This window comes from Dicentrarchus labrax, unplaced genomic scaffold, assembly GCF_905237075.1.
Source record: "Dicentrarchus labrax unplaced genomic scaffold, dlabrax2021, whole genome shotgun sequence".
Taxonomy (NCBI): Eukaryota; Metazoa; Chordata; class Actinopteri; family Moronidae; genus Dicentrarchus; species Dicentrarchus labrax.
In genome coordinates this window covers 28,222,607-28,250,299 of record NW_026136714.1, presented here as the reverse complement: position 1 = coordinate 28,250,299, position 27,693 = coordinate 28,222,607, and the positions used below count along the sequence as shown (strand labels likewise).

Sequence of the window (27,693 nt, the reverse complement as noted above, 5' to 3'; positions counted from 1 at the left end):
GATTTCAACCATCTAAATGACCACTCAAAATGTGTATTAACATGCCACAATCTGAGGGACAGTGACTGACCTTTTCTACTTTATTTTAAGTTATTTCCTAATCTGTATATACATATATTTTACTCTTGCTTTGTAAATGTCTGTTTCCCATGCCAATAAATTCCATTTGAATCGAATTGAGTATTTGTAGTTTTTGTATTGTTAATAACAGAAATAATGAACACGTCTTCGTTTGCAGTTCTGTAACTGCAGCTGCTATTGCTTTTATTGCCTCTACGTGGCGCATTTTGTCAGCTACACATCCACGCCTCTCACTTCTTCTAGCCAATCACAGAGAGCACAGCCTTCTTGCGTCACTTGTGTTGGGGTGATTACGTGTAGCTCACCGACTAGCAGCAGCAGCAGCTAGCTTGTCAGACGAGACAGTACCCAGCGAGTTCACGTCGACTGCCACAACCATAGCTGTTCTTTAACTGTATGTAGAGAAAAGGCGAATGTACAGTCACCGAGCACCTAACAACTCCACGAACTGATATTTTATCCAAGTTAATACGGTAAGAAAAAGGCGAGTTCAGTGAAGCTAACGACTGCTAACATCACCCGGTGGTAACGTTAACTCTCATTGTTATGGCTAGAAGAACTAGCTGGCTAGCTGTCTGTCACAACATACTCTGACAGTGTAATGGTAACGTTACATTTCCTAATAGGATTAACGCCGATAAGACACACGAGGTAGAGCTTTTACTTTGCAGAAATGTACTTATCCACACGTTATCGAAAAGGTTGCGTTGGTTAGGACACAGTGAATGTAGCCCAGCCACTGCAACACATTAAGTTATACATTCAAAATCAGATTTTGCTTTCCAGTGCAGTCGTTTTATAAATTGCAAAGTTACTCCAGAATTAGATTTCCTGAGCTCTATGAAACATATATGTCATACAGGAAATGAAACATTTAGATGTCTGGTGCAGTTTGCGTTACAAAAGATTCAGCATTCAGAAGGTTGTCATCTGCTTTCAGTAACAATATTATCAGCTAAAGATTGGTCTACTGTGGGAAACATTTAGTCTCCCAAGCCACAGTGACAGTTTGACAAACACTTAGTTGTTGTAGCGCTGAAATATTCTTTAGCCATCAGAGTAAGACTTCATTATAGCTAACGTTAGATTTTTTTGGGGCTAGAAGTGGCCTAATAGACCAGACTTAACAACCACAACCAAAATCAGCTGGCATATGTGTGTCTGTTACTGATGAGTCAAAACAGCTTGCCTATTATATGAGGATTTTAGTGGATACCAAAAAGAGTGGGTCTTGATCTTGTTGGTCTCATTACAACAATTTGACATATGACTGGTGCAGACAAGTGGCCACTGTTGTCAATCTTGGCATTGCAATCTCTCTTCTTTTCTAGATGTAGCAGAATGGAATCACCAGTACAGACTTGTTTTGAGTGGAACTGCAGAAGGAAGTGGCTCTGTTGCAGCCCTCGGAACCAGGAGCCGTAAAACTCCATGCATCACGCAGGGTTACTTACTCTCAAGAAACTGGAAGTTGCACTCTAAACGAGACACTGAAAGGACAGTAATGTTCGCCAAGTTGAAGAAGAAGATCGCAGAAGAGGCGGCCACAGCACCTCGCAGTGGTGTCCGTATACCACGTACGATCAGCAAGGAATCCATCACCTCAGTGGGGGCCGACTCAGGGGATGACTTTGTGAGTACTCTGTGAAATCATCACCAGTCACAGGTCGAGTGCTTTGAAATCTTTGCGTTTGGTTTTCTAGATGGTGTGCTACGTCTTTGGTGCTTAACCAACCATTGTTCAGACAATGTATTGCATGTGTTTTTTCCACTTTTTACACAATATGAAACAGTCACACTTTATGGTCTAAACAGTGACAAATTGGGACAACTTTTAGGGATTAATAAAGCAGGAAAAACCATACCAATAAAAATCAACTTTTGTAAGTCAGTTTATTGTCTAATTACTTGAGTAATTAGCTGATAAATGTTAATCAAAAAATTTGTCATTAGACTTGTTCCTGACTTGAGAAGAAACTCAATTATTTTCTTTTTGTTAAGAAAGTTTTTTTGCTATCATCAGACAAATTAAACGGTTCAATCTTTCAGTTCATCTCCATATGCTCCTATATATTTGCTTTTAGTGGCAGTTTCCTGTAGTTGATAAGTAATAATTTAGCACTAATGTTACTTCTATGGATTAAAGGGCTTGTAAGAAACACATTTGAAAAAATAATTGTCGATGCAGAAGTGGGTGAGATATCCTGACTACTATAGTTTCTTTCTTTCCACTTCCCATGCCACGTAATTGTGCACATCCTTCAAGCTCTATGTCCCTGTTTATAATGCAGGGTTTTTGTCAGAAATCTGTAGTCTCCAAGCCCAAACAGAGCCAGGGTTCGAAATGAACCCTTTGTCTCATCTACCAATAGCATATGTCAAAAAACAGTCAAAAATGTTTTTTTTACCAGCCATAAAACTGCATCATGCATTATTTGACTAAAAATAATTACCTCAAGTGTATATCCTTTTTAAACTTATTGAGCGTTCATAGGTCACCTCTCGCTAAAACGCAGACCTCTGTGTTGTCTTTTGGTGTCTTATCACCAGGAATGTGTTAGGGACAGTAGGGATATAATCATACAACTCAACACACTATTCCATACAATTCACTATACTGGGTTCACTATATGATTTTTTTTTCTCCAACAAAAATATGTTTTCTCTTATATTTTGTTTATCAAATGATAGAATTTTTTTTTTTTTTTCCTGAGGTAGGGTATAAACTGTACAAAACAATGCATATTTCTTTCTGTGAAGTGAAACTCTTTGCACATCTTTGAGCCAGTCAGTGCCTCTTCTAAAGCAGTTGTGAACACAGTACCTCTATAACAAATCGAGTTATGTTATGTTAAAAAAAAGGCTAATTCTCAACTATTTTCAGTATATTTAATATATAACTGTGCATAACTTTTTACTTGATCTACACTGCATTGCTCAGTGTGTAAACAAAGCACCTTGAATGTTAGTAGATGCTTTATGTGGCAAGGCAGCACTGTGATATTTAGGTCAGTCTCCTGGGCCTAAATGTTAGAGATACTTAGAGCAGCTCCTGTTGATGCTGATGGCCGTGGTCCAGCTGCATTACTAATCTCCTCTGTGACAGTGTGCAACACTGCCAAACGATAGATGCCATCAATATCACATCTCTCTTCTCAGTGATAATCACAGAAGAATATCAGAGTTCCCACATGTCCTGGAAAACCTGGACATTTTTTAAGATGAAAATGACCAAATACACTGGAAATAATTAATGTTTTAACTTACTCAAACCCCTGAATCTTCTGTAAAACAACATAAGTTCTACTTGATTGGAGCTGTTACTTCTTGGCTGTGTCCGTAATGTTATGGTGAGAGGAGAACTGTAGTAAACTGTAGTGTATTTTCCGGAGACCGCAGTGGAAAAATGTGCTGTGGTGAGACGAGCCAAGCGCTCCACAAAGCAAGTTAACGCTGATCACATACCTGTAATAAACCTGAGACACTATCATTAACACTACATCGTAGAAAAAAAGTCAATACTAGCCCTACTGATAGAGGATATGGCTGTTTGTGAGTAAGGGCTGTCCTGTATTATCAAGAAAAGGTCCTGGAAAACGTTCTGGAAAATAATTTCTTTTAAACCCTGAATAAATAGCTGCATAATGCGCTTATTAACATAAACTGGGATATCAATTCTAAAAAGCAATAAAACCGCAGCAGTTTGACATGAAACATGGTGCCGTTGTGTATCAATTGTATACTGTTTACAATTTATCTTATAGTGCTCATGGTGAAAATAAAAGGACAGGAATGTGATTACTTCTCTCGAGGAAGTCATTAAATGTCACATTGTTGTTTTTTTTAATGGGTCTTTTTACAACATGCATTGATTGCATTAGACTGTTTTCAGTCCAGTCGTAATGGAAAATGGGATGGATTTTTTGTCATATAATTTCTCACACATCATTGTCACTCTGAATTAGTTCTGGAAAGTCACAAAAAAGTCCTTGAATTTAAGGTCAGTGCTATGATTGAAACCTCGGCTCGCTTTTCTAATATTTGCCAATCCGGCAGTTGCACATAACAGCCTGGGTGTGACTGATATTACTATAGAATGGGGATGACTTAATGGGTTGGTCTCTATTGTATTGATTGTATGTAGGCATGGTATTGTGTTACTCATTCTTAAGACCAGCCAGTGTAACATGAAGCCCTGTGCTTATAGTTTGTGAAGGGAATCTGTGGTAAAGCTGAGTTCACTGCGTCTAACAAGGTAGTGCAGTCCCTCACAAGGGAAGCCAGACTCCTGAGGCTGTAGTGCCGTCTCAGTTGCACTTGGCTAAATAATTTAGTGAAGTCACTGAGTAGCAGTACTGCCATATGTGACGTTGTGTTTCTGGTACAATGAATACTTAATAGTTTGGCTGTCACACTTTACGCATCCAATTCATCCAATATTATTCCTGCAGCTGACTAGCCAGATACCACTGACATATTATACCGAGGTGTTTGTATTGCAACAGCATCCAATGTAGTGTGATAACAGAACATCTTTCTGTGATCTCAAACATTAAAGCATACCCTCCAGGATTTGGAGTTGGTATCCAGGGAGCTGTCACAATTCTAGGCAGTATTGGGGGAATTTCTGATACTGGTATCAGAACAACTCTATCTCTATCTAATTTCCATTTCTTTCTGTTCTTGCTTTGTGGTTCACATTTCAAGATAGTAAGTGGTGGTGAATCATTTGCCAAAAAAGATATGCATTATTATTTTCTTCAAATTTTCTATTGATATTGTGATGATATTGTTATTGTGAATTCTTTTGGCCATGATAATTGTGAAGTGAAAATCAGATGTGGTGACAGCCCTTATCATGAGAGCGGTGTATTGGCAAGAATCTGGCGGTACGTGTCATCATATGGGGTTTACAGTTAATTATACTGCGATATATTACTATAAGCAAGGCTGTTTGTTACAATCTTAAAACAATTCATTTTAGGAAAGTTGTCATTGTATAAAGAACACACCAACATATTAAAATGGTTTATGCAGTGGGATCTGTGGGATTTATATTTACCATATTTGTACCATCCAACATTATAGCCCTCACTTTCCAATATATTTCCGATATTTTTTCTTACACCCCTACTAATTACAACTCGATGATTTCTGAAAACTTTGATTGGATATTTGCTTCAAGTACCCCACTATGAAGAGCATATATATTAAGTGCTACCTAATGCCGTGTGTGTGTCTTCAGGCGTCTGATGGCAGCAGTTCCAGGGACGACCTGCCCGCCCAGCTCCTCAGAAGGAATGATCAGATCCGGAAGCTGGAGGCCAAGCTGTCGGGTAAGAAATGTGATGGCCTCCTGCCTTTTTAAGGCAATTCTGATGGCCAAGCTCAGATAGTGTCCCATTGTTAAAGTGTAAATTTTTCTTTGCAGTGAGTCACTGCCACATAAATAAAAGCACTTTAGTGTATGACTGCCAGATCATGAGAAGATTGATATAGATATACCTATCTGTCTGACTGCACAGGACCAACTATTTATATTTAATTTCTACATGTACAGTTTAGTTTTAGTCAAGCTGCTCAAATATTTGCACACCATTCTTACTTGAATATTGCATAGTGTATATACTTCATTTATAGTCTTATATGTTCTATTATATTTTCTTATCTTTTATTTTGTGATATCTTGTTGTACCTGCACTTCTGTAGGAACAGCTTATGTTGTCTTTTCTTATCTGAAGCACCCATCTAAAGCAAACATTGCACACATAACAGACAGTAAACACTTGGTGGTGGAAATTCAATGCCCAGCAGCAGCAGCTCAAACAAACCATCTTTGCCAAAGGAATATGACTAGATCCTGTCAGGAACCAGTATGAAAGCTCAGATATGTAAATGCAAGTCTTGTAGTGCAAATAAACTACATTTCATCAGTCCTAATCTTGTTTTTTCCATTTATTTGTGCAGATAAGACAATAGAATTTTTAATGGTTGTGCAGGAGATGTTGGAATTAATATAATGTACATTATGTTTCAGATGAAATGCATTATAGTGAGATCCATGAAGTGTTGAAGTTTTCTTTGCTAATTAGAGTGCCTTTGAGAATCTTTTGAATAAAGATAATGGAGATATTGATTGAGTCTCAGAATGAATGTGATCATTTGTTTCTGTTTAAATGTTTGCTGGGTGTATATTTAATGGGACAAAGTCCTAACATATTTTATAATATAATATTATAATTTTAGGGCGTTTTTTTTCCCTCCTCTACTCGGTGTAATGACTCCTCCTTCCTTTGGGTGGCTTATGTGACTTTGAACTCCTAAAAAAGGTTAAAAGTCACACATTCTCATGCAGCCTTTTAACCAGTATGGTTTTCTCAGATAAGAAAATCATTAATAGTTTTACCTTCCATTATTTCTCAATCATGTTTTCCCTTTTGCTTTCTCCCTCTCCTTTTGTTCACTTTCTCTCCTTCCCCTCTCTTTACTGTCATCTGCCTGTTCCTCCTTCATGTTTGTGTTTTGTGTGTGTGGTTGTGTGCGTGTGTGTTTGTGCGTGTTTGTGCGTGTGTGTGTGTGTGTGTGCGTGTGTGTGTGCGTGTGTGTGTGCGTGTGCGTGTGCGTGTGTGTGTGTGTGTGTGTGTGTGTGTGTGTGTGTGTGTACTGTTGATACCCCATCCCATCACCCTACTTCCCAACACTAGACTACGCTGAGCAGCTACGAATTATGCAGAAGACCAAGGACAAGCTTGAAATTGCATTAGAAAAGCATCAGGATTGTACGTACCTCTACTCTCCTCCCAATTAGCTTCCTTTCGCTCATCTGTCTGTCAGCTGTAATAACCATCACTTCTTCCCATGAAGATAATTTTTTTATTCCAGATGCTAATATTATGGCCTTTTGCTTTGGGAGCGCTGAATGCTTTTTCCTTTTGAATCTAAAAATCCACCCTCAGATCTTTTACACTGGTATTTGTTTACATTGATATCAGACTTATGTATGCATTGCCTTTTACTTTGTTGGTGTATCCACTTTCCCTCAATTTCCCTCACATATTTACTTTAGTTCATAGTTGTCTACATTCGCTACAATGTGTGGCTACTAAAGATGTGATTTGAACCTATTTCTTTCAGTTGGACAAAATATGCAAAAGAATGTATGATATAAATATAGCTCACTAGCAACTCTAGCTATGGTAATGAGAATTAGGGCGATGTTAAAAGCCACACCCATTATTTAATATCAACATGCCTTCTGGTTTGTTGGGCTTACAACCAGAGGAGAATCTATTTTGCTCTTCTGATAGTTTTGTCCTCGTATTTTTGATCAGGGTCCAAAATAAACTTTTTGGCTCATCTGCTATTGGCAGGTAAACTGAGACCTGACCCCAAGCTGTGATTGGAAATTATTTACCTGGTCAGTGACCCCAATTATTGTTTTTCTCTGCCAAGCCCAAAATGTACCGTATTTGGTGGGTGTTCATTTTGGACACTGCTATTCAGGAGATAGGAATACAAGCAAACAGCCACAAAGATCTATTGTAAATGAGTTACAAACTCCTTTTGATATGCAGTGTTGACAAGTCAACTCTAAACTTTATTGGAAATGTGGCTGTTGAAGAACAAAGAGTGGTGGCACTACAGGAAAGCTACACAGCTGCATCCATTGGACATGAGGGGTAATTGGCAGGTTGCCACGAAATTTACACATTCATGCTCCTCGGAAGATAAACCACTTCCAATTTGGGCTCTCTGTAACCCTCTAGTGCCACCATCAGGCCTAAATGTCATCTTTTCGATCAGAATATATTAGAAGTTGTGGCTTAAAGCTTTTGATTTGAATGCCCCCACAACTCCCCTCTCAGAGTTCCGCATAAAGACTTACTAATTATTGAGTTGTATTCTCAGTAAGACTAAGAATAGTAAAGTCATCAGATTTGTTGTTGGTTCCATCTTTAGTATTTTGAGTTGTAATAAAGGTGTAGCTTCAAGGACATGTCAACTTCAGGGTGGAATTTTGTTCTTGGTTCACACGCAGATGTTGCAGTGTTAGCTTTAACAACGTGTGTTTCAGTTGCCATGCATCGCTTGTCTTTGCCTGTCTTTGCTTCTGGGATGAACTCACTTCTTAATCGGACTCTAACTTTTCACAGCTACTAACGGTGCCACTGTCTTTGCTACTTAATATTTCTGTTCTTTTTGGTTGTATACAAAATCTGTGTATGGTTTCCATCTTTTTTGCTTTCTTTTTCTGTTTTCCTCTCACTTTGACTGCCCAGCATCCATAAAGAAACTTCAAGACCAGAATGAGTCTCACCAGGCCAGCAGAACCAAAATGGCAGAGGGGATGGCTTTAGCACTGGAGAAGAAGGATCAGGTAAATGCTTGTCTCACTCCTTGTACAGTCCTGATTTGTGGATTGTGTAATCATTTATTTTTATCCTTTACCTGCAGGAATGCGTGGAGAAGATGGCTGTTGTGGAAAAGGTAATGAAAAAGTCTATCTTTTTATTTTACCATTATATTGAATATCTTAAAATTTGACACACCTAACATAGAAGGATCAATGACTTTCAGAAGTTCACAGTACTTCTAAATGTTTTATGACAGTGCCTTTTATATGGGGTTATAGCGGCTTATTCTACTGTCAGGAGTGCATGGTATATAAAATCATTATATTGATTGAGCTTTCTTGGCCCCACACAGTGATACTTTATATAAATAAATCAGAAAATAAACAGTAAAAACAGAATTTAAAAATAAAACATATGGTAAATGGACCTGTAACTTGTACTTGTATAACGTCTTTCTAGTCTTCTGACCACTCAAAGCGCTTTTACACTACGTGCCACATTCACCCTTTCACACACATTCACTCAGTGATGGCAAAGTCCATCGAACAGAAACTAACATTCATACACATTCACACACCGATGCACGATCGGGAGCATTTTGGGGTTCAGTATCTTGCTCAAGGATACTTTGACATGTGGCACTAGGAGCCGGGGATCGAACCCACAACCTTCTGATTAAGGAACGACCCGCTCCGCCTCTGAGCCACAGCCGCCAAGAATTTAAACATTGATTCCTTTTCAAAACAAAATATTATTATCGAAATAGCTGTATAAACACTATAAATCAACATAAAATACTCAAAATATTGAGTATTAAAAGAGATCTTACCCGATGTTCTATTGCACAAGAAATAAATGAACGATTACTGGTTGTTGTCCATCAGCTGCAGCATGCTTGTCAGGTTATTCTGGTTCGTCAAGTTCATGTAGTGTCTCCTCCTCCAAATGGCACAAACACAAATGAGAGGTTAGAGCTGGAGGATCCTCCCAGTGCATTTAGATACACTGTGAAGTGTGACAGTGGCTGTCAGTGTCTGATTTATTAAGAAAAACAGAAATGTTCATGTTAAATACTTAGAACCCATCGTTGAATTTATGGCATTAAAGCTTTTTTTTCTTCTATGCCCAGTCTTTTCCAGAGGTTTTACTGCAGTTGACAGTATACAGCAGTAAAGGTTGCATTTAAAATAGGAATATTAAATATGAATTTGAAATTTAGTTTATTGAACTTGCATTTACATTTTTTATTGAATTTATAGTATACTATATACTTTTTTTTTTTTTTAAATGTCATCAGTACTCCAAAGTACCCAGAAGGGATCTGCACGTACCCCCATTTTAGAAACACTGGATTAGTGGAACGAGACAGAAACAGAGGAAGGCCAGTCCTTCTCCCCACAGCATTCAGCCTCTCACTGCAGATGCCAAATCAATAACTAATGCTATAGAGTGTTTATCTCTGCAGATATGTGACCATACTCAGTGCAGAGAATACAAGATTGAAGCATATGGTCAGTGCTTGAGCTCTGCTACAATGTGCCTGTATAAACAAGCTCAAGTTGAACACCTATCTGACAATCAGGTCAGACTGTTGCATTACTGTCATTTGTGTTTTTTCAAACATTTTTTCTTGTTTTTCAAAATAAATGACAAAAATGTTATTTTCTACATTTATTTGTTTACTGAAATCGTACCATCGAACCACGACCCCAAAACAAACATACATGCTGAACCGTGTCTATGGAATTTTGCATACCATTACACTCCTATATTAGATATTTGATTTTAGCATGAATTCAAAAGCTATCTGCTGATTTTGAATGGTTTGAAAAAGTCACCTCCTGAACTTGGTTATAAGCAATGTATAGTCTATATCTCTGCCAGATCATTTGACAACCACGGTATGCGTGTCGCCAAATGATTGCAGGGCTTGTCCCTGATATGTTAGAAAATGCAAAGGATCGAAAGCCAGATGTGTTGTCTTGTGTCCTACTCCCATTTGTTTTAGTAGCCCCAGCAAAAAGAAATACAATGCACAAACTACAGGTGTGAAAGCACACAACTTTGGCTTCTTGGCTGCACATGTAGTGTAATGTACCTGTTGTGTTTGTTTAGGAGAAGGCTGCCCTGTCAGCCCGGCTAGAGGAGATGATGGAGCAAAGCTTAGCACTCTTCCAGAAAAGGGATGACCTGGATGAACTGGAGGGCTTTCAGCAGCAGGAGCTGGCTAAAGTTAAACACATGGTGCGTACATGTGGAGTTGGATAGTTGGATTTGCCACCCTCTTTTTGTCATTCTGCGATTTTAAATAAAAATGGGAGATGGAAAGGATTGGCACTTGTCTGTGAGCCTGAGTGCAGGATAGGGGAGTCTGTGGCACTGAATGTGTTTTAAATCACTTAGTTTGTTGAGGTGTGATTGGATTTCACCTGAGTCCGTAGCAGCACGTTCTTTACTGCATGGTATGTTCTTTTATTGTGATTTATTTCCCATTTATGTCAGTTGCTGAAGAAGGAGGAGCTGCTGAGCCAGCAGGATCGGGAGCTCCAGCAGAAGGAAGCTGAAGTTCAGTCGGCAAAGCGAGGATTGTCGGAGACTCGGGGGAAACTCCAGGCACTGCAACGGCAACACGAGGAGAGCTGCAGGCTCAACTCTGAGTTTGAAATAGAGCGGTAAGAAGGAATGCACCAGGCATGTGATTTTATTCTCTCATAAGCAAGGCTGCAACTAATGATAATTTAGTTGTTTGTTCCATAAAATAGTGAAAAATGTTGATCAGTGACGAAGCCCAAGGTGACGTCCCCAAATATCTTGTTTTGTCCACAACCCAAAGATATTCCGTTTACTGAGAGGACTAAAGAAAACAGAAAATATTCACATTTGAGAAAATGGAATCAGAGAAATCTGTTCTTGAATAATGACTCAAAATTATTAATCTACTATTAAAATGGTTGTTGATTAATTTAGTAGTTGACAACTAATTCATAATCAACGTTTGTTTCAGCTCTACTCAGAAGTACCGGTAGTCTCATGAAAAATTTTAGGTTTAGGATATTATACCGTTATTATGAGCTAGGAAAATCGAATTAGAATATTCTAATCTAAAAAAAGTGAATGAATCAAGAAAATGTTGCACTTGCACACCTGAAGACTAAGTGCCATCTCTTTGGGTTTGTGCAGAGAGGAGCTGCTGCTGCTCAGAGAGGAGGCAGACAAGAAGATCAGTGAGCTGGAGGGACAATGCCAAGAGCTGCAGTTAGTCATCCAGCAGGTCTCTGAAGACTTCCAGAAAGTCAGTCCTGAACCAAAGCTGTACAAGCTATACTCTCCTGCTTCTTTACAGATGTTATTAACAGTGGGCAGTGTTAATCTGTGAGTCAAATGAGTTGTGAAATGTTTGTTTTTCAGTCACAGGGTATGGTGTCAACATTAGAGAGGTCCCTCCAGGAATTACAGACTGAACATGAAGCCCTGAAGTTGCAACAACAAAAGGTCAGAATCAAACTGCTGCTTCTCCATCCATGTGTATGGTCTAACAATGCATCACATTTTATAATACTTACTAACGGCCTATTGACCACCACATTGTGAAGTACAAGTTAGTGCTGTCATTGCCCAGTTCTGTGTTGTAGAACCCAAAATATACTTCCACACACTGCTTTTCACATTCTTAGTGTTGTGATTATCCATTGATTATCAGTTACTAGTTGCCTCTGTCTGACATTAGCAAAGTGTCCTAGTTTACTGGGCAGCAGGGCATGCAGAAGATCAAGGTCACAGTCACAACAGGAAGCAATCAATATCTAGTCAGGTTTTTGTGGATGTGTGAAAATATTAAATAATAGTATGTTTCCAATAACTTGTCAGGCTTTTAGAAGAACAATATCAAGAATACAATTGTGTTAGACAGCATTGGAAGACTGTTTCTTCCCTTGACATCCTCAGGCTGCTGTAACGGAGGAGGACAAGGAGCGCTTGTTAACGGACCTTCAGAAGAAAGTTGCGTCTCTGGAGAGACGGCTGCAGGGGAACCTGAGCCAGGACGAACACCTACAGGAGCTTCTCCAGGAGGTGAGGAACATAATTTATGCATTTTACAACATTTTATATTTGTCTGGTGTTGTTCTGTATATTAAAAGAACTGTCAGTCTTTTTAAAGAAGTGTTCAACCTTTTTTTTTTTACACATATTGTGCATTCAAACATACAATGTTACATGTATTTCATTATGGCTATGCCCTGTCCTTCTAAAAGATATTCAGACATCATATGGAAATGTTGAGAAAAATATAGAAGCCATACCACCTATTTATCTTTGCAGAAGTCCAGCCTGGAGCAAAGTCTGGAAGAGACCAGAGCAGAGCTGCTGGCGGTTCGGACTAACCATGCTGATACTGTTTGCTCTCTGGAGGCACAGGTAAACCAGTGCATCTATTCTCTAACCCCTGACCTATGCCGAAGTCCCTGAAACTGCTGAGATATTTACTCCTTGTGCTAAATTAGCTTATGTAGGTCGCTTTCAGGTGAATAAAAAGAGTAATCCTTTATTTATTTTACTAACATGACTTGGTCAATTTCAATCCAGATTTTTCTTTCATACGTAAAACAGGCTAAATTGTCAAAATATAAATGGTGTTGTAATAAATTGTATGACAGAATACCCATCCAGCTGTGTCTCTCCTGTCTGACCTCAGGTATCTAGAATGAGCTGCAGCATTACTGAGCTGCAGACCCTCCTCCGGCACAAAGAGGACTCCTCCAGAGCTTACAGAGAGAGAACAGACACACAAGTAAGCACACAGACACACAATTAAGCACACAGACACAGTACTGGTACAGAAGCCAACTGACAGATACTGTACACAACCACCAAATATCTGCAGTTTAGTTATTGTGGCTGCTGAGTCGGGTGTTAATTCTCTTTGAGCTGACACCTTTTACACTGCAGAGTCGTGTGATCCATTTGAGTTCAAAGTTAATAGCAACATTTCTTAAAGCATCATATTTGATATGTTAATTGTTGTAGATATTCAATTATCAACTAGATAACTTGTTGTTCCTTTTGAAGCATTAACTCACACGCAAAGAAGGCATACAGTAAAGACTGAGAAAAATTAGGCAATGGACACCAGCCCACTTTAATATGTCTGGTTCCTCACCTTAATAGGAAATAAATGGATTTCTGCTGACTTGCTGATGATGTTGCTCTCAGTGTGGAAGTCTGGTTACAATCAATCATTGTAGTATTTGCTGTTTCAGATAGCTAATCTGGAGCAGCAGGTCCTAGACAGCAGTGAGAGACTGAAGAATGCAGAGCAGCAGATCACAGAGAAACAGCAGCACATGGATAAACTGGTGAGTACACACAAGAGTCTTTTTTTCAGACAAAAATAGGGTTGATGTTTCCCAAAGTGGGTGTTAGAAGACTACTGGCTACTGACAAATAATATTTTACCAGCTGGGGGAAATGGCATGTTAAAGTGCTGATCAATAAATGGATGAGCGTATTAAATATGAAATGCAGATTTTTACTTAAACATTCAAACAAGTACACAGTTTGTAGGATTTGTAAATTCCTCTCTTTGGGGCCATCTGGTGACAGTGTCAAGAATGACACTGTGGCAGACAGCAGTGCACATAATGTTCTTAATTTCAGGTATAATGACAGTGAAATTAGATTTTTTAAAAGGCTGTGCACTTTTTCCACTCAGATCTTTTCAAGCCCATTATTATAACTCAAACTGACACAACAACCCACACACAACATGCATTCCCTACACTACCCATTGAGACTTATACCCCCACCCATTAATCTATTTTTCTTTTTTTCTTCCTGCTTTCTTTTTTTTCTTGTTAGTGCTTTTTATCCATGTCCTAATGTCCCTGTATTTCACTTGTTGTTTTGTGTTAAAGAGTCAAGTCAAATGTTAAAAGCTCCTTGCTATTTCAATGATATTGTAAAATTTTCTCCATTAATCGATTACCGTTGTTTGGTCCATAAAATGTTGAACAGTGTTTCCAAAAGCCCAATCTGACATCCTCCAATGTTTTGTTCTGTCCACAACCGAAAGATATTCAGTTTACTGTCAGTCTGACTAAAGAAAGCAGAAAATATTCACATTGGAGAAGCTGAAATCAGAGAATAAAATAATTTGTTTATGAAAAAAATTGCTCGAAACAGTTGTATTGAAATAGATGAATTTAATAGTTGACAACTAATCAACTAATCATTGCAGCTCTATGTACCCATTTGTAACATATAAAGAAATTAAAAGAAAGATATGTTGCTATTAAAACCTTAAGTTTTCACTTTTTTACAGGCAAACATTGATTATTATTGATATTTGGTTAGAAACAACTTAAGTGTGTTTTTGTATGCATGTGTTTAACTTTGCATTTGTTTGTGTGGTTTGTTCAGCAAGGAGAGTGGAGTGCAGAGAAGGCGTTTCTGGACCAACAATTGTGCTTGTTAGAACAGCAGAGTCAGGAAAAGGCCAGCCGGCTGGAGGAAAGCATCAGTTCTCTACAGACAGAAAGACAGATGCTGCAGGACAGGGGGGTATGTTCTACTCCCATTTCAATTCCTCCTTTTAAAAATATTTATTTGTAATATACAACACTTTTCAGTAGCCATGCTGTCACACTGAGAGACATTGGTTAATAGTTTAATATAAACATGTGTATTGCAGTGAAGAGAGAGCACAGTTTGCTGTGTTGACTAATACTTTCCTGTATGTGTGCTAGGCTGATCTGGACAGGCAGAAGAGTGAGGCAGACTCTTCTCTGAAGCAGCGGACAGAGGAGCTGGAGCTGTGCAGAGTAAGAACAACTATAACACACTGGGTTTTATTTTATATGCACAAATTCATATTTGAAGTTATGTTAGATATGGAGTATTTTAAAACATAAAATGGAAAAATCTATTCAGTACTTAAATTTATGGTGAAATAATGAAAATCTGATGTTCAGACACTAAAACATGACTTTACACAGATCCACTAGAGATATAGAGAATTTTCCTACTGTTAGGCAAAGCAGAGTGTCTTGCAGTCCTCACTCCTGTCTTGGTCTTGGTGTGTTCCCTCAGGTGGAGCTAAACAGCCGGCAGACAGTGAGCACGGAAATAGCCAAAGCTCTAGAAGAAACCAGGCACCAGAAGGAGGAGCTGCAAACACAGGTCTGTGGCCAAACACACATCATGCAATATTCACAATAATAGAAAGCCAGCATGTGGTCCCCCACAGACACAAACACACTTATTCCTTTGGAGGAAAAGAAGAACAGAATTATTCAGCGGACTGTACGTTTATTCGATCACGCATAGATTATAAGACTGGAGCTAGGTGTCATTCATTGTGGGAATGTGAGTTTGTACTGTGTAATGAAAAGTGCTTGCCTTTGCTTGTTGTCAGGTTGGAGAGCTCACCACATCTCTACAGAGCTCACAGCAGGAAGTATCCACTGTCACTGAGAAACTAGCACTGAGAGAGGAAGACATCAAAACACTACAGAATGGTACATACACACACACACACACACACACACTGCAAAACAATATGTAAACTCTCTCAATCATCTTATTGACCCACTAGACTAGCCCCCCTGCCTGTATTATTGTATTTTGCTTTGTACGGGATGTTTCTGGGCGTCAACCATTGGGTAGCACGAAGGGTCTGAGTTCTGCACTGTAGCTAGCAGATCGCTGTCTCAGTCTCTCCTCACCTCTCCAGCTCTGACACAGCATTAACACAAAGTGCTGAGATTGGTCTATGCGAGATTATAAATGTATAACAGACCTGCAGTCTGTGTGTCTGTTTGACCAAGGTGTATCAAGCTAAACACAGCAGACAGTGCAGCGTTGGCACAAAATCCCACTATGCACACCTCCTGCAGGATTGTGCATAACTGCTGTGGAACAATCAGAAAATATTTTTTTTATTTCTCGGATTCACTGCTTTGCTCTTGGTAACGCCACTCCCTCACTTCCATTCACTGTCTACATTGCTCTACCATGGCTGGTCTCAGTTGAGCCGGAGGGAGGGGCCAACTTTAAAGACAGAAACAGAAAAAATCCTGCATAGTATGTCCTGAAGTTCTTAATGTATTTCCTCGTAGTGTAATAGTCGTTGTTGGTGGACTAGGGTTAGACTAAATATCCGGCTGTAAGGAGAGATATTTATGATTGTTTCAATGTTGCTTCAATGGCTATTCCACCCTGACAAGACTAAAAATACTGGTGAAGCTGTAAATACTGTACTTATGCTAGCTATTAGCATCTTTGATGTAAAAATACTAAAACAACTCTGAGAAAAGGACTTTACAAATTACAAACACTGCTACAATGATGAGTTGGCTGTATTAGGTCTAATATTTAATATTGTATTTTTTTCAAATGTTGCATTTTCATAAAGTGGTTGATTTTGTCTACCCCCTACTGTACATTTAACATTACATTTGTTTGGCATGAAAAAAATTGTGTGTGTGTGTGTTGCAGAGGTGCAGTTTCGGCAGGCCTCACTGATCCAGCTGCAGGAGGAGGTGGAGCGGCAGCGGGCCCAGATGGAGCAGATGGAGCTGGACAAAGACTCCCAGCTGGCCAGCCTGAGGGAGGAGCTGCTTAGCCAGACTCAGCAGCTGGATAGTTGCCAGACGCGGGTTAGCTCCCACACACAAAGTCACCAATGTCCACGTACATACATGCTCTTATGTGTACAGGCAGTATTGATGCAGCAAGCAAAATGAGTCCAAACCAAGTTTCTTGGGTGTTTTTACTGACAATGCTTTGCACAGCTTCAGTGCTGTAATTACTTTTTAATACGTGTATTTATTATTTGTGTGTGCCACCATTGGTTCGCTGTAATGTTTGGATTCTGATCTGCTCATAATTTCTGCTACAGCTTCTTTAAATAGGTCAATTTCAACTCATGCCACTAATTGATTGAATTAACGGTCAGTGTGGTTTGGTATGTGTTGCCCAGATCTCGTACCTGGAGGTGGAGGTGGAGACCCTGACAGAACAGCTTCACAGCCCTGAAGTGTGTGAGGAGGATCAGAACGGCAGTGTGACAGTGGATGACCTGGATCACATTCAGAAGGTCAACAGAGAGCTGGAGCAGCAGCTCAGCGACAAAAACAGGGTCAGCTCCCATTCTGTTGTTACTCTAGCTTTCAATAAAATATTGATATCAGCCCTAAGTGGGCACATTATGCAGGTACATACCAGGAGATAAACCCATCAACAGAATAAAACACATCAATGTTGTTTTGCAGACCATCAAGCAGCTGCAACAGAGACTGGCAGAACTGAAGCGGACGCTGCAGAAGGAACTGGTGAGACACAGTGTTTACAATTAGTGGGGCTGCTGTGGAAGAGGAAGAGCGGGTCGTACACTAAACAAAGTATCCTTGAGCAAGATACTGAACCCAAAATTGCTCCCGATGCTGTGCACTGGTGTGTGAATGTGTATGAATGAGTTAGTTTCTGTTTGATGGATTCGACTTTGCCATCACTGAGTGAATGTGTGTGAAAGGGTGAATGTGGCACGTAGTGTAAAAGCGTGGTCAGAAGACTAGAAAGGTGCTATACAAGTACAGGTCCATTTACCATTTACCATTTACAATTACCCAGTCCACCATGTTCTGTAGAACTGGGCATAAACAAAATTAAGCCATGTGATGGTGTTCAGTACAAGTGTGTGGTAGTGGAGCTCCTCACTGGTGACTGACTCACAGTACTTTACTTCCTTGTTTTAAAGTCTGCGAATACCACAGAAGCAATCATACACTGACAACAAATAATAAGTATAAATAATAGTTTGCTGAGCTGTTGATCTTATATACAGTGCTGGTTTCATTTTCAAATGGTTTCATTTGGGGTTCAGTATCTTGCTCAAGGATACTTTGACATGTGGTGGGAGGAGCCGGGGATCGAACCAACAACCTTCCGATTAGGGGACGACCCGCTCTCCCTCTGCACGACAGTCGCCACGGCCGCTCTCCTAACACAAGTTCACTGTATATGTGTGTATGGTGGCTACATGCGATTGCACATCATGTGATATTTTCAGCGTTGGTCAAGTGACATAGACAGAAAGAGGTGGAAGCGAGAAAGCTGGTGCCGTAGCCTGGCTGATATTGTGGGTGAGTTTTGGTGGGGAGGGGCGAAGGCGCACCGTTGTAAAGGAAAGTAGTGTGAAACAGAATGAACCATGATAATGGTTTTATCTTGATTATCTTGTTTTTATAATTATTATCATTATTTATACCTTTAATCTGGAGTATGTTGTCATTATTTTTCTTTGCATAGCAGCTTAGGGTTGAAGCTGCTATTAATGCAAATTCTTATTAAGTTCAGTTTAATTCCAACATAAATACAGCTTAAAAGTTGCACATGACTCATTGGTGTAAAAACTTGATATGACAAGTGAAAACTGTATGTGTACAGTGGGTACGGAAAGTATTCAGACCCCTTTAAATTTTTCACTCTTTGTTTCATTGCAGCCATTTGCTAAAATCAAAAAAGTTCATTTTATTTCTCATTAATGTACACTCAGCACCCCATCTTGACAGAAAAACAGAAATGTAGAAATTTTTGCAAATGTATTAAAAAAGAAACTGAAATATCACATGGTCATAAGTATTCAGAGCCTTTGCTCAGTATTGAGTAGAAGCACCCTTTTGAGCTACTACAGCCATGAGTCTTCTTAGGAATGATGCAACAAGTTGTCCACACCTGGATTTGGGGATCCTCTGCCATTCTTCCTTGCAGATCCTCTCCAGTTCTGTCAGGTTGGATGGTGAACGTTGGTGGACAGCCATTTTCAGGTCTCTCCAGAGATGCTCAATTGGGTTTAGGTCAGGGCTCTGGCTGGGCCAGTCAAGAATGGTCACAGAGTTGTTCCGAAGCCACTCCTTTGTTATTTTAGCTGTGTGCTTAGGCTCATTGTCTTGTTGGAAGGCCAACCTTCGGCCCAGTCTGAGGTCCTGAGCACTCTGGAAGACGTTTTCTTCCAGGATATCTCTGTACTTGGCCGCATTCATCTTTCCTTCAATTGCAACCAGTCGTCCTGTCCCTGCAGCTGAAAAACATCCCCATAGCCTGATGCTGCCACCACCATGTTTCACTGTTGGGATTGTATTGGGCAGGTGATGAGCAGTGCCTGGTTTTCTCCACACATACCGCTTAAAATTAACGCCAAAAAGTTCAATCTTGGTCTCATCAGACCAGAGAATCTTATTTCTCATAGTCTGGGAGTCCTTCATGTGTTTTTTGGCAAACTCTATGCGGGCTTTCATATGTCTTGCCCTGAGGAGAGGCTTCCGTCGGGCCACTCTGCCATAAAGCCCCGACTGGTGCAGGGCTGCAGTGATAGTTGACGTTGTGGAACTTTCTCCCATCTCCCTACTGCATCTCTGGAGCTCAGCCATAGTGATCTTTGGGTTCTTCTTTACCTCTCTCACCAAGGCTCTTCTCCCACGATTGCTCAGTTTGGCTGGACGGCCAGGTCTAGGAAGAGTTCTGGTCGTCCCAAACTTCTTCCATTTAAGGATTATGGAGGCCACTGTGCTCTTAGGAACCTTGAGTGCTGCAGAAATTCTTTTGTAACCTTGGCCAGATCTGTGCCTTGCCACAATTCTGTCTCTGAGCTCCTTGGGCAGTTCCTTCGACCTCATGATTCTCATTTGCTCTGACATGCACTGTGAGCTGTAAGGTCTTATATAGACAGGTGTGTGCCTTTCCTAATCAAGTCCAATCAGTTTAATTAAACACAGCTAGACTCCAATGAAGGAGCAGAACCATCTCAAGGAGGATCAGAAGAAATGGACAGCATGTGAGTTAAATATGAGTGTCACAGCAAAGGGTCTGAATACTTATGACCATGTGATATTTCAGTTTTTCTTTTTTAATAAATTTGCAAAAATTTCTACATTTCTGTTTTTTTCTGTCAAGATGGGGTGCTGAGTGTACATTAATGAGAAATAAAATGAACTTTTTTGATTTTAGCAAATGGCTGCAATGAAACAAAGTGAAAATTTTAAAGGGGTCTGAATACTTTCCGTACCCACTGTATGTGTGTGGTACAGCAGAACCACATCAGTGTGAGTGTTCATTGCTTCTTTGCAACTTGACTTCACTATAAACCAGGATCTGTCTTGTTTAACATTTGAGAATTTGTCCTCACTCCTCTATCTTCTTTTTTCTTTTTTTCTAACCACCATGAAAACATTATTTAATAAAAATTCCAGTTCTTTTATCCACTCAGACAGAAAATAATTTTTTTACTGTAAAAGGAGGACGTAAGCATTTTTCCAGTGTTGACACATGGCCAGTGTCAGTGCAACACAGTTAAGTAGCATGTTTTTGCTGTGGTTTTCTGTCCTTTTTTTTAACATTGGCTTTATTCAGAGCTTTTTTTGCAAAATATTTTTCTCTTCACTATGCACAAGTGCTGTTCGCTCACCTTCCTCGCACCTTCCGATTCATTCACATCTCACATGTACAACGCCTCTTCCGGCAACAACGTTTCACGCGAGATTCACTTCACTTCTCAGAGAGTTCGACTGGTCGCGTGACTGTTTTCCCAAGATGGCGCCCGCCTGTATACCTGAACGCTACTGTTGTTCTAAACTATCTTTTTAATAAACTGTCTGTACACTTACAAAGTTCTCAATGCTTCGGTTTACATGTATGGACCCTCATTATGCTACCGTGTAAGTGTGGTGCTATTTTGAGTCTTGTTAGTGGTATAGAAATAGCAATTTCTTTTCACGTTACTCGGTGCCCCGTTGACCAGCGTTATAAGGTAATTAGCGGTTTGTGCTAAAACTGGCCACGTTCGATTAGCATGAAAACATATCCCAGAGAACGGACCAACTCGGTACACATGTGTTATTAACCCCTAGGTTCATTTTGCCCCAGAATTGTCCTTTTAATGAGCACACAGTGGAATCAGCTCCATTCTGAAACACTATATTGGATGTATTGGCTCACTGAGTGTAAACACAGATGAACACAATATATTTGTTTTCTTCTGTGTGCTCTGTAGAAGCTAAAGCCTGAGCCAGAAGCTGAAGGGAAGGAAAGGTTGCCAGAAAGCCGAGCAGAGAAACAAGAGAGGCTTTGCCCAGACCCGCCGCCAGCATCCACCCCAAGCCCCCCGACCTCCAACACCACGGTGACCAACACCTCAGACCTCAACGATTCACGAGAAATCAACTTTGAGTATCTTAAACATGTCGTCCTCAAGTTTATGTCATCCAGAGAGGCTGAGGTATGCCCTCAATGCTCATTTTCAAAATAATCCTTTCAATTCAACACCTAAGTAAGCTAACAGAGGTAAATAAAGCTATTGTGTATGTATGTATCGACTTAATGTCTGTCCTAGTCTGAATCTGTGTGTCTTGCTCTGTCAGGCATACCAGCTAATACGAGCTGTATCTGTGCTGCTCAACTTCACTCGCGAGGAAGAGGACATGTTGAAACAAACTCTGGAGTACAAGGTTGGTGTTTGATTAACAGTGACTGTATTCAGTACAAGAGGTCCAGGCCAAGATATTAGAACATAAAAAATATATTACCAAAATCAACTCAAATAAAAAAAGGGCCACTTTCTGAGAGTTTTGACAAATTATTTTTTATTATTTTTATTTTATGGTCATATTTTGGCGTTTATACCATTGAGCTTATTCACATTAACAGCTGCCTCAAGTTATTGCAGGTTGTTGTCCAGTTGAACAACACTTCCTAGTATAACATCACATGTATTTCCAGCTCTCACACTTCTTTAACCACTAAGTCAAGCATTGTCTTTATCGAGACATTTTTAGCACCTAACGTCATTTCAAACTATTTCCTCTTTATTTCTGTCATGTCACAGCTCTGTAATGACATGATGTTAGCAGGTGTACAGATATTTTTAATTGTTTTGTGATTATTGACACTGCTAAATTTGTCTGCTGATGGCCGACAGCAGGAATGTACAGTGCAAAGTTCTTCTTTGTACTCGTGGGTGATAATTTAGTGAATGAAACTTGCTCACAAGGGGGACGGGTAGTCTTGTATAACAATTTAGGGCGCTGATTACTCCAACTTGGAATACTCATATGAGCAGGAACAGGAACAAGCAAGGGAAGATTAGAATAGAAGAAGACATGTATTAAGACATGCACTACCAGTCAAAAGTTTGGAAACACCTTCTCATTTAATGGTTTTTCTTTATTTTCACGACTGTTTACATTGTAGATTCTCACTGAAGGCATCAAAACTATGAATGAACACATGGAATTATGTAGTAAACAAGTGTGAAATAACTCAAAACATGTTTCATATTTTAGATTCTTCAAAATAGACACCCTTTGCTTTGATTACTGCTTTGCACACTTTTGGCATTCTCTCGATGAGCTTCATGAGGTAGTCACCTGAAATGGTTTTCCAACAGTCTTGAAGGAGTTCCCAGAGATGCTGAGCACTTGTTGGCCCTTTTGCTTTCACTCTGCAGTCCATCTCATCCCAAACCATCTCGATTAGGTTTAGGTCAGGTGACTGTGGAGGCCAGATCATCTGGCGCAGCACTCTATCACTCTCCTTCTTGGTCACATAGCCCTTACACAGCCTGGAGGTGTGTTTGAGGTCATTGTCCTGTTGAAAAATAAATGATGGTCCAACTAAACGCTAAACTAAACTAAACCGGATGGGATGGCATGATGCTGCAGGATGCTGTGGTAGCCATGCTGGTTCAGTGTGCCTTCAATTTTGAATAAATCCCCAACAGTGTCACCAGCAAAGCACCCCAACACCATCACACCTCCTCCTCCATGCTTCATGGTGGGAACCATGCATGTAGAGACCATCCGTTCACCTTTTCTGCGTTGCACAAATACACAGCGGGTGGAACCAAAGATCTCAAATTTGGACTCATCAGACCAAAGCACAGATTTCCACTGGTCTAATGTCCATTCCTTGTGTTTCTTGGCCCAAACAAATCTCTTCTGCTTGTTGCTTTTCCTTAGTAGTGTTTTTTTAGCAGCTATTTGACCATAAAGGCCTGATTCGCGCAGTCTCCTCTGAACAATTGATGTAGAGATGTGTCTGCTACTAGAACTCTGTGTGGCATTCATCTGGGCTCTAATCTGAGGTGCTGTTAACTTGCAATTTCTGAGGCTGGTGTCTCGGATGAACTTATCCTAAGCAGCAGAGGTGACTCTTGGTCTTCCTTTGCTGGGGCGGTCCTCATGTGAGCCAATTTCGTCGTAGCGCTTGATGGTTTTTGCGACTGCACTTGGGTTTTTGCAATTTTCCGGACTGACTGACCTTCAGTTCTTAAAGTATTGATGGACTGTTGTTTCTCTTTACTTAGCTGATTGGTTCTTGCCATAATATGAATTCTAACAGTTGTCAAATAGGGCTGTCAGCTGTGTACCAACCTGACTTCTGCACAACACAACTGATGGTCCCAACCCCATTAAGAAGGCAAGAAATTCCACAAATGAACCCTGACAAGGCACACCTGTGAAGTGAAAACCATTTCAGGTGACTACATCATGAAGCTCATTGAGAGAAAGCCAAGGGTTTGCAGCGCTGTCAACAAAGCAAAGGGTGGCTACTTTGAGGAATCTAAAATATGAAACATATTTAGAGTTATTTCACACTTTTTTGTTTACTACATAATTCCATGTGCAAGTCATTGGATGGATCGACACAGCATGGACTTCAGTGACAGTAGAATTCTCAATCTTTTTGGCCTCTATGTCCAGTTACGTAGTCTCTGTCTGTTCTTGGTCATGGATTTTGTGAAATACATTTCTAAATAAATGCGACTTATAGTCCGGTGCGACTTATATATGTTTTTTTCCTCTTCATGAGCCATTTTTTGACTGATGCGACTTATAGTCCGGAAAATACGGTAGTCTGCTTGGAACAATAATGTGTGTCTAATATGTTCCACATTAAAATCCTTAAAAAGACATCTACTGAAATCATGCTGGTAGAGCCCGCCCCTTAAAATCTGATTTTCAGTTAGCACAGAGAAACTTTCCACTTTCAGCAGATTCTTCTAGTGTCAAACTCTGCACAGACATCATTCAAACATCACACTGTAGAAACAAGGAGAAACACAGATTTCTGACTGGAGGGAATTGAAGCTAGTTTTATTGTTTGGTTGTTTTGTGTTCCAGATGTCCTGGTTTGGATCCAAGCCTTCTCCAAAGGGTACCATCCGGCCTTCAGTCTCAGGCACATCGACTCACTGGAGCTGATGAACAGCAGAAGCGATGGAGAGAAAGGAAGTAAAGGACCACCTCCTTGAGGAAGAAGTCCTTTTTCTGTGGCTCCCATCACTGAGCAGACTCAAGGTTTAAACTTTGAACAGCCGCCCAGAGTATTCTCTGGCTCTGTGTGGGAAGGACTGTTGTTTTCTGCTCTGCGGGGACAGAGAAGAGCTGCACAGTATGTTTGCGTGATAAAGGCCTATTCATAATCAGTTGTTCATTTTAAAATGGCATTATTTTCTTGTCAGTGGTTAAGGCAGATGGACCTTTGACCAAACATTATAGAGGATAAGGGACAGACACATCATTCACACTGCAGTTGATTTTTTCCCCCTGACGTATGACATCGATCTTTCTAGTCCATGAAAACAGAAGAAGAGTTAGCATGTTAAAAAAAATGAGACAAAACATCAGAAAGAAGTAACAGACTGACTTGACTGTTATTTTAGGAACTGCCTCATCAGTCCATGTGTTTTTGTTGAAACAGTGTGACTTGTTGTGACTGCCTTCACTGGACAAACTGTCAGGCCTCTGATTGCTGAAGGACCTTTTAGCCTGTCACTTTGTTAATCTTTCATTTTAAATCAGAGGGCTTCTTAATGAAAATGTGTCATTTAACGGCCTGTACAGGATACTGCAGCTGACCTGGATTCAGTATCAGTGAGAATTTATTTAATAGTACCTGCCAAGTGGACATAAATGGTTCACATTTGTGTCAAAGGATCTAAATTAGTCTACATGGAGAGTTTGAAGCCATTTTTCTGAATCCTCAAAATATCATCAATAATTTTCTTAACTGGAATAGCAGTAAATTTGTTCTCTTTATTATCTGTTGAAAGAATCGTGAAAGTTGATGTTTTCCAGGGTGGAGAATCCAGGCTGGGATTTCTGTCAAATAGATTTTTTTGAGAAATGAGAACATTTTACCATTTGTAACTGATGATTAATGATTACTGAAAGTCATGATTAACTGAGTTGAAATTGAAATCATCAAAGGTAGGCTGGGGATGTACCTTAATGAAACTTCACTGCTCTCATTTCTCTTTACAATGACATTTGTCATTTCTTCTCACTATAACATTGAAATCACCATTATAAGATGGTCTGAGCTAGAGCCAGGCTGGTACTGATTTTAAAGGCCAGTACCAATATTGCAGTATATTAAATACAGAGTAACAATATGTTTGCTTTTTTTTTTTTTTTTTTTTTTTTACATATAAATGAGATAAAGATCCCTGAAATTTGGTTAATACAACAGTGGGACCAACTGAGAGAACATGTCACAGTGTAAAAATAGACTTGTGCTCTCTGGTTGACAGACTGTGTAATGGTGACACTGTTCTGTTTCTAAACATGCATATTTGGCATTTCTGTACTGCAGTTTCTACCTATCAGCCAACATAAACGTACATACTGATATCGGCTGAGCTGTAGTTCAACAGCTTATTTAAATCTATCAAAACCGAACTGCTTGGCCATGACTGTTATTTTTACCAAGAGTTTAAAATCCTCCCTTTGACATCTGGATTGGCAGACTCCAAAAAATGTCACGGTCAAAAATAAGTCTTTTCTCAGTTGCTGCTACTGAAGGAAAAATGTCTGCCACTGCACACACTGGTTGTTTTAGGTCCTTTAACGCCAATATGAATCATTTACACTCTGGATAATAACAATGTGATGAAATAGGTGAATGCTATGTAAAAGATGACTGGAGGATGTGCTCTACCTTTACCTGCCTTTGTTAATGTAAATGAAAGTACATTCCACATGTCTATTTATATATAGAAATATGTACATACTGTATGCATTGAGAACTTTATAAATCAGTGGATGTAAATGGTTTGATTTGACCAGTTCACAGTATTTATCATCATCATCATAGACCATAATCCATACATGTTTCTGCCTTGGCTTGTCACTCAGTCCCACTGTCCTTCTTCCTCAGTGTGATATCAGTCACAACATGATGAGGTTTATGTTTTTACATCAGTTGGAAGCCCAGGGAATCTGCATGCCTGCTGTTAAACTGCACGGTTGAATCCCTAAAGCCCTAAAGTCTTTTAAAGTGCTAGTCATTTTCTAAAAGGCCAAGGGATTCTGCAGTCATTCCAGTAGTATGCACACAATATGAAGCAGAAACACACCCGGGTGCTATCTGCATAAGATTATCATTTACAGAAAAGACATTTGAAGTTGTTTCTGCTCACATTATTTGTATATTGGGTGCAGGGGTCTCGTATTACTAATGTCAACCAGCCGACAGATGTAGTCACCCACACTGCTGAGTAATATGTCTCCATGATAATCAAAGGAAATAATGAATGCACTTTTTATCCTGATTTATTCTGCTGTTAAACCCTGAATCACAACTGTACAATCACTACAGCTTTTCTTTCTTTTGCTTTTTATGATTTAACAATTGCTGCCACTACAAAGGTTTTCCTTTCCCCACATTTATTAATAATAAATCTGAAATGATGAGATCACACCTTCTGGCTCCAAATCCTGCATGTTTGGTGGGGAAATTAATTTTCCCTTAATTTTTCTTGTTTGTTATACAGATGTTAATATTAAAAATACATCGCTACAAGGCAATTTGTCAATTTGTCAACAAAGGGTGTAAAAGTCATTGTAGCTCCCTTTGTGCTACTTATACAAACAAAATAAATGTTCAAAAATATTTACAGTAAATACATAAAAAGTAGAAATGGCAAATTTAATTTATTCTAATATTTAAATTATTCCTAGTCTCATCAGTACATTTTAAATTGATTTGGTATTAGAACACTTTTTTGTGTTTGTTGCTGATATGTTTAGTAGCCTATGTTGAAAACATTTAATTGCAAAATATACTAAATGCATACATTTCCCATGTTGTAAGGTATGCCTATTTTCTTATTTCTTATTTGAATAGTCTTTATTTCGTCAAAGATTTTAAAGGAATTATATTTTATTTATATTTGGAACAATTCTGTTACATATTCCAGGAATCT

At 39.5% G+C, this 27,693-nt stretch overlaps 1 protein-coding gene across 4 annotated transcripts; it reads left to right on the top strand.

Moving 5' to 3' along the window:
* Window positions 1–370: 370 nt before the first annotated feature.
* On the top strand, window positions 371–27,188 carry golga1 (golgin A1). 4 transcript variants are annotated; one of them, XM_051422290.1, is made up of 24 exons: window positions 371–554; window positions 1,413–1,714; window positions 5,327–5,417; window positions 6,786–6,860; window positions 8,361–8,458; window positions 8,536–8,568; window positions 10,551–10,679; window positions 10,938–11,107; window positions 11,616–11,706; window positions 11,844–11,927; window positions 12,381–12,506; window positions 12,756–12,851; window positions 13,129–13,224; window positions 13,694–13,789; window positions 14,853–14,993; window positions 15,179–15,253; window positions 15,522–15,611; window positions 15,847–15,949; window positions 16,929–17,089; window positions 17,413–17,571; window positions 17,705–17,764; window positions 21,481–21,705; window positions 21,848–21,934; window positions 24,608–27,188. In XM_051422290.1, exons 2-24 carry the CDS (start codon window positions 1,586–1,588, stop codon window positions 24,686–24,688), a joined length of 2,496 nt encoding a protein of 831 aa, XP_051278250.1. In that variant the 5' UTR covers window positions 371–554; window positions 1,413–1,585; the 3' UTR covers window positions 24,689–27,188. The 4 variants fall into 4 exon arrangements, with proteins under 4 accessions (XP_051278250.1, XP_051278249.1, XP_051278251.1 ...); XM_051422289.1 differs by having other exon boundaries at window positions 11,616–11,727; XM_051422291.1 differs by lacking the exon at window positions 6,786–6,860 and having other exon boundaries at window positions 11,616–11,727.
* The last annotated feature ends 505 nt before the right edge of the window (window positions 27,189–27,693 follow it).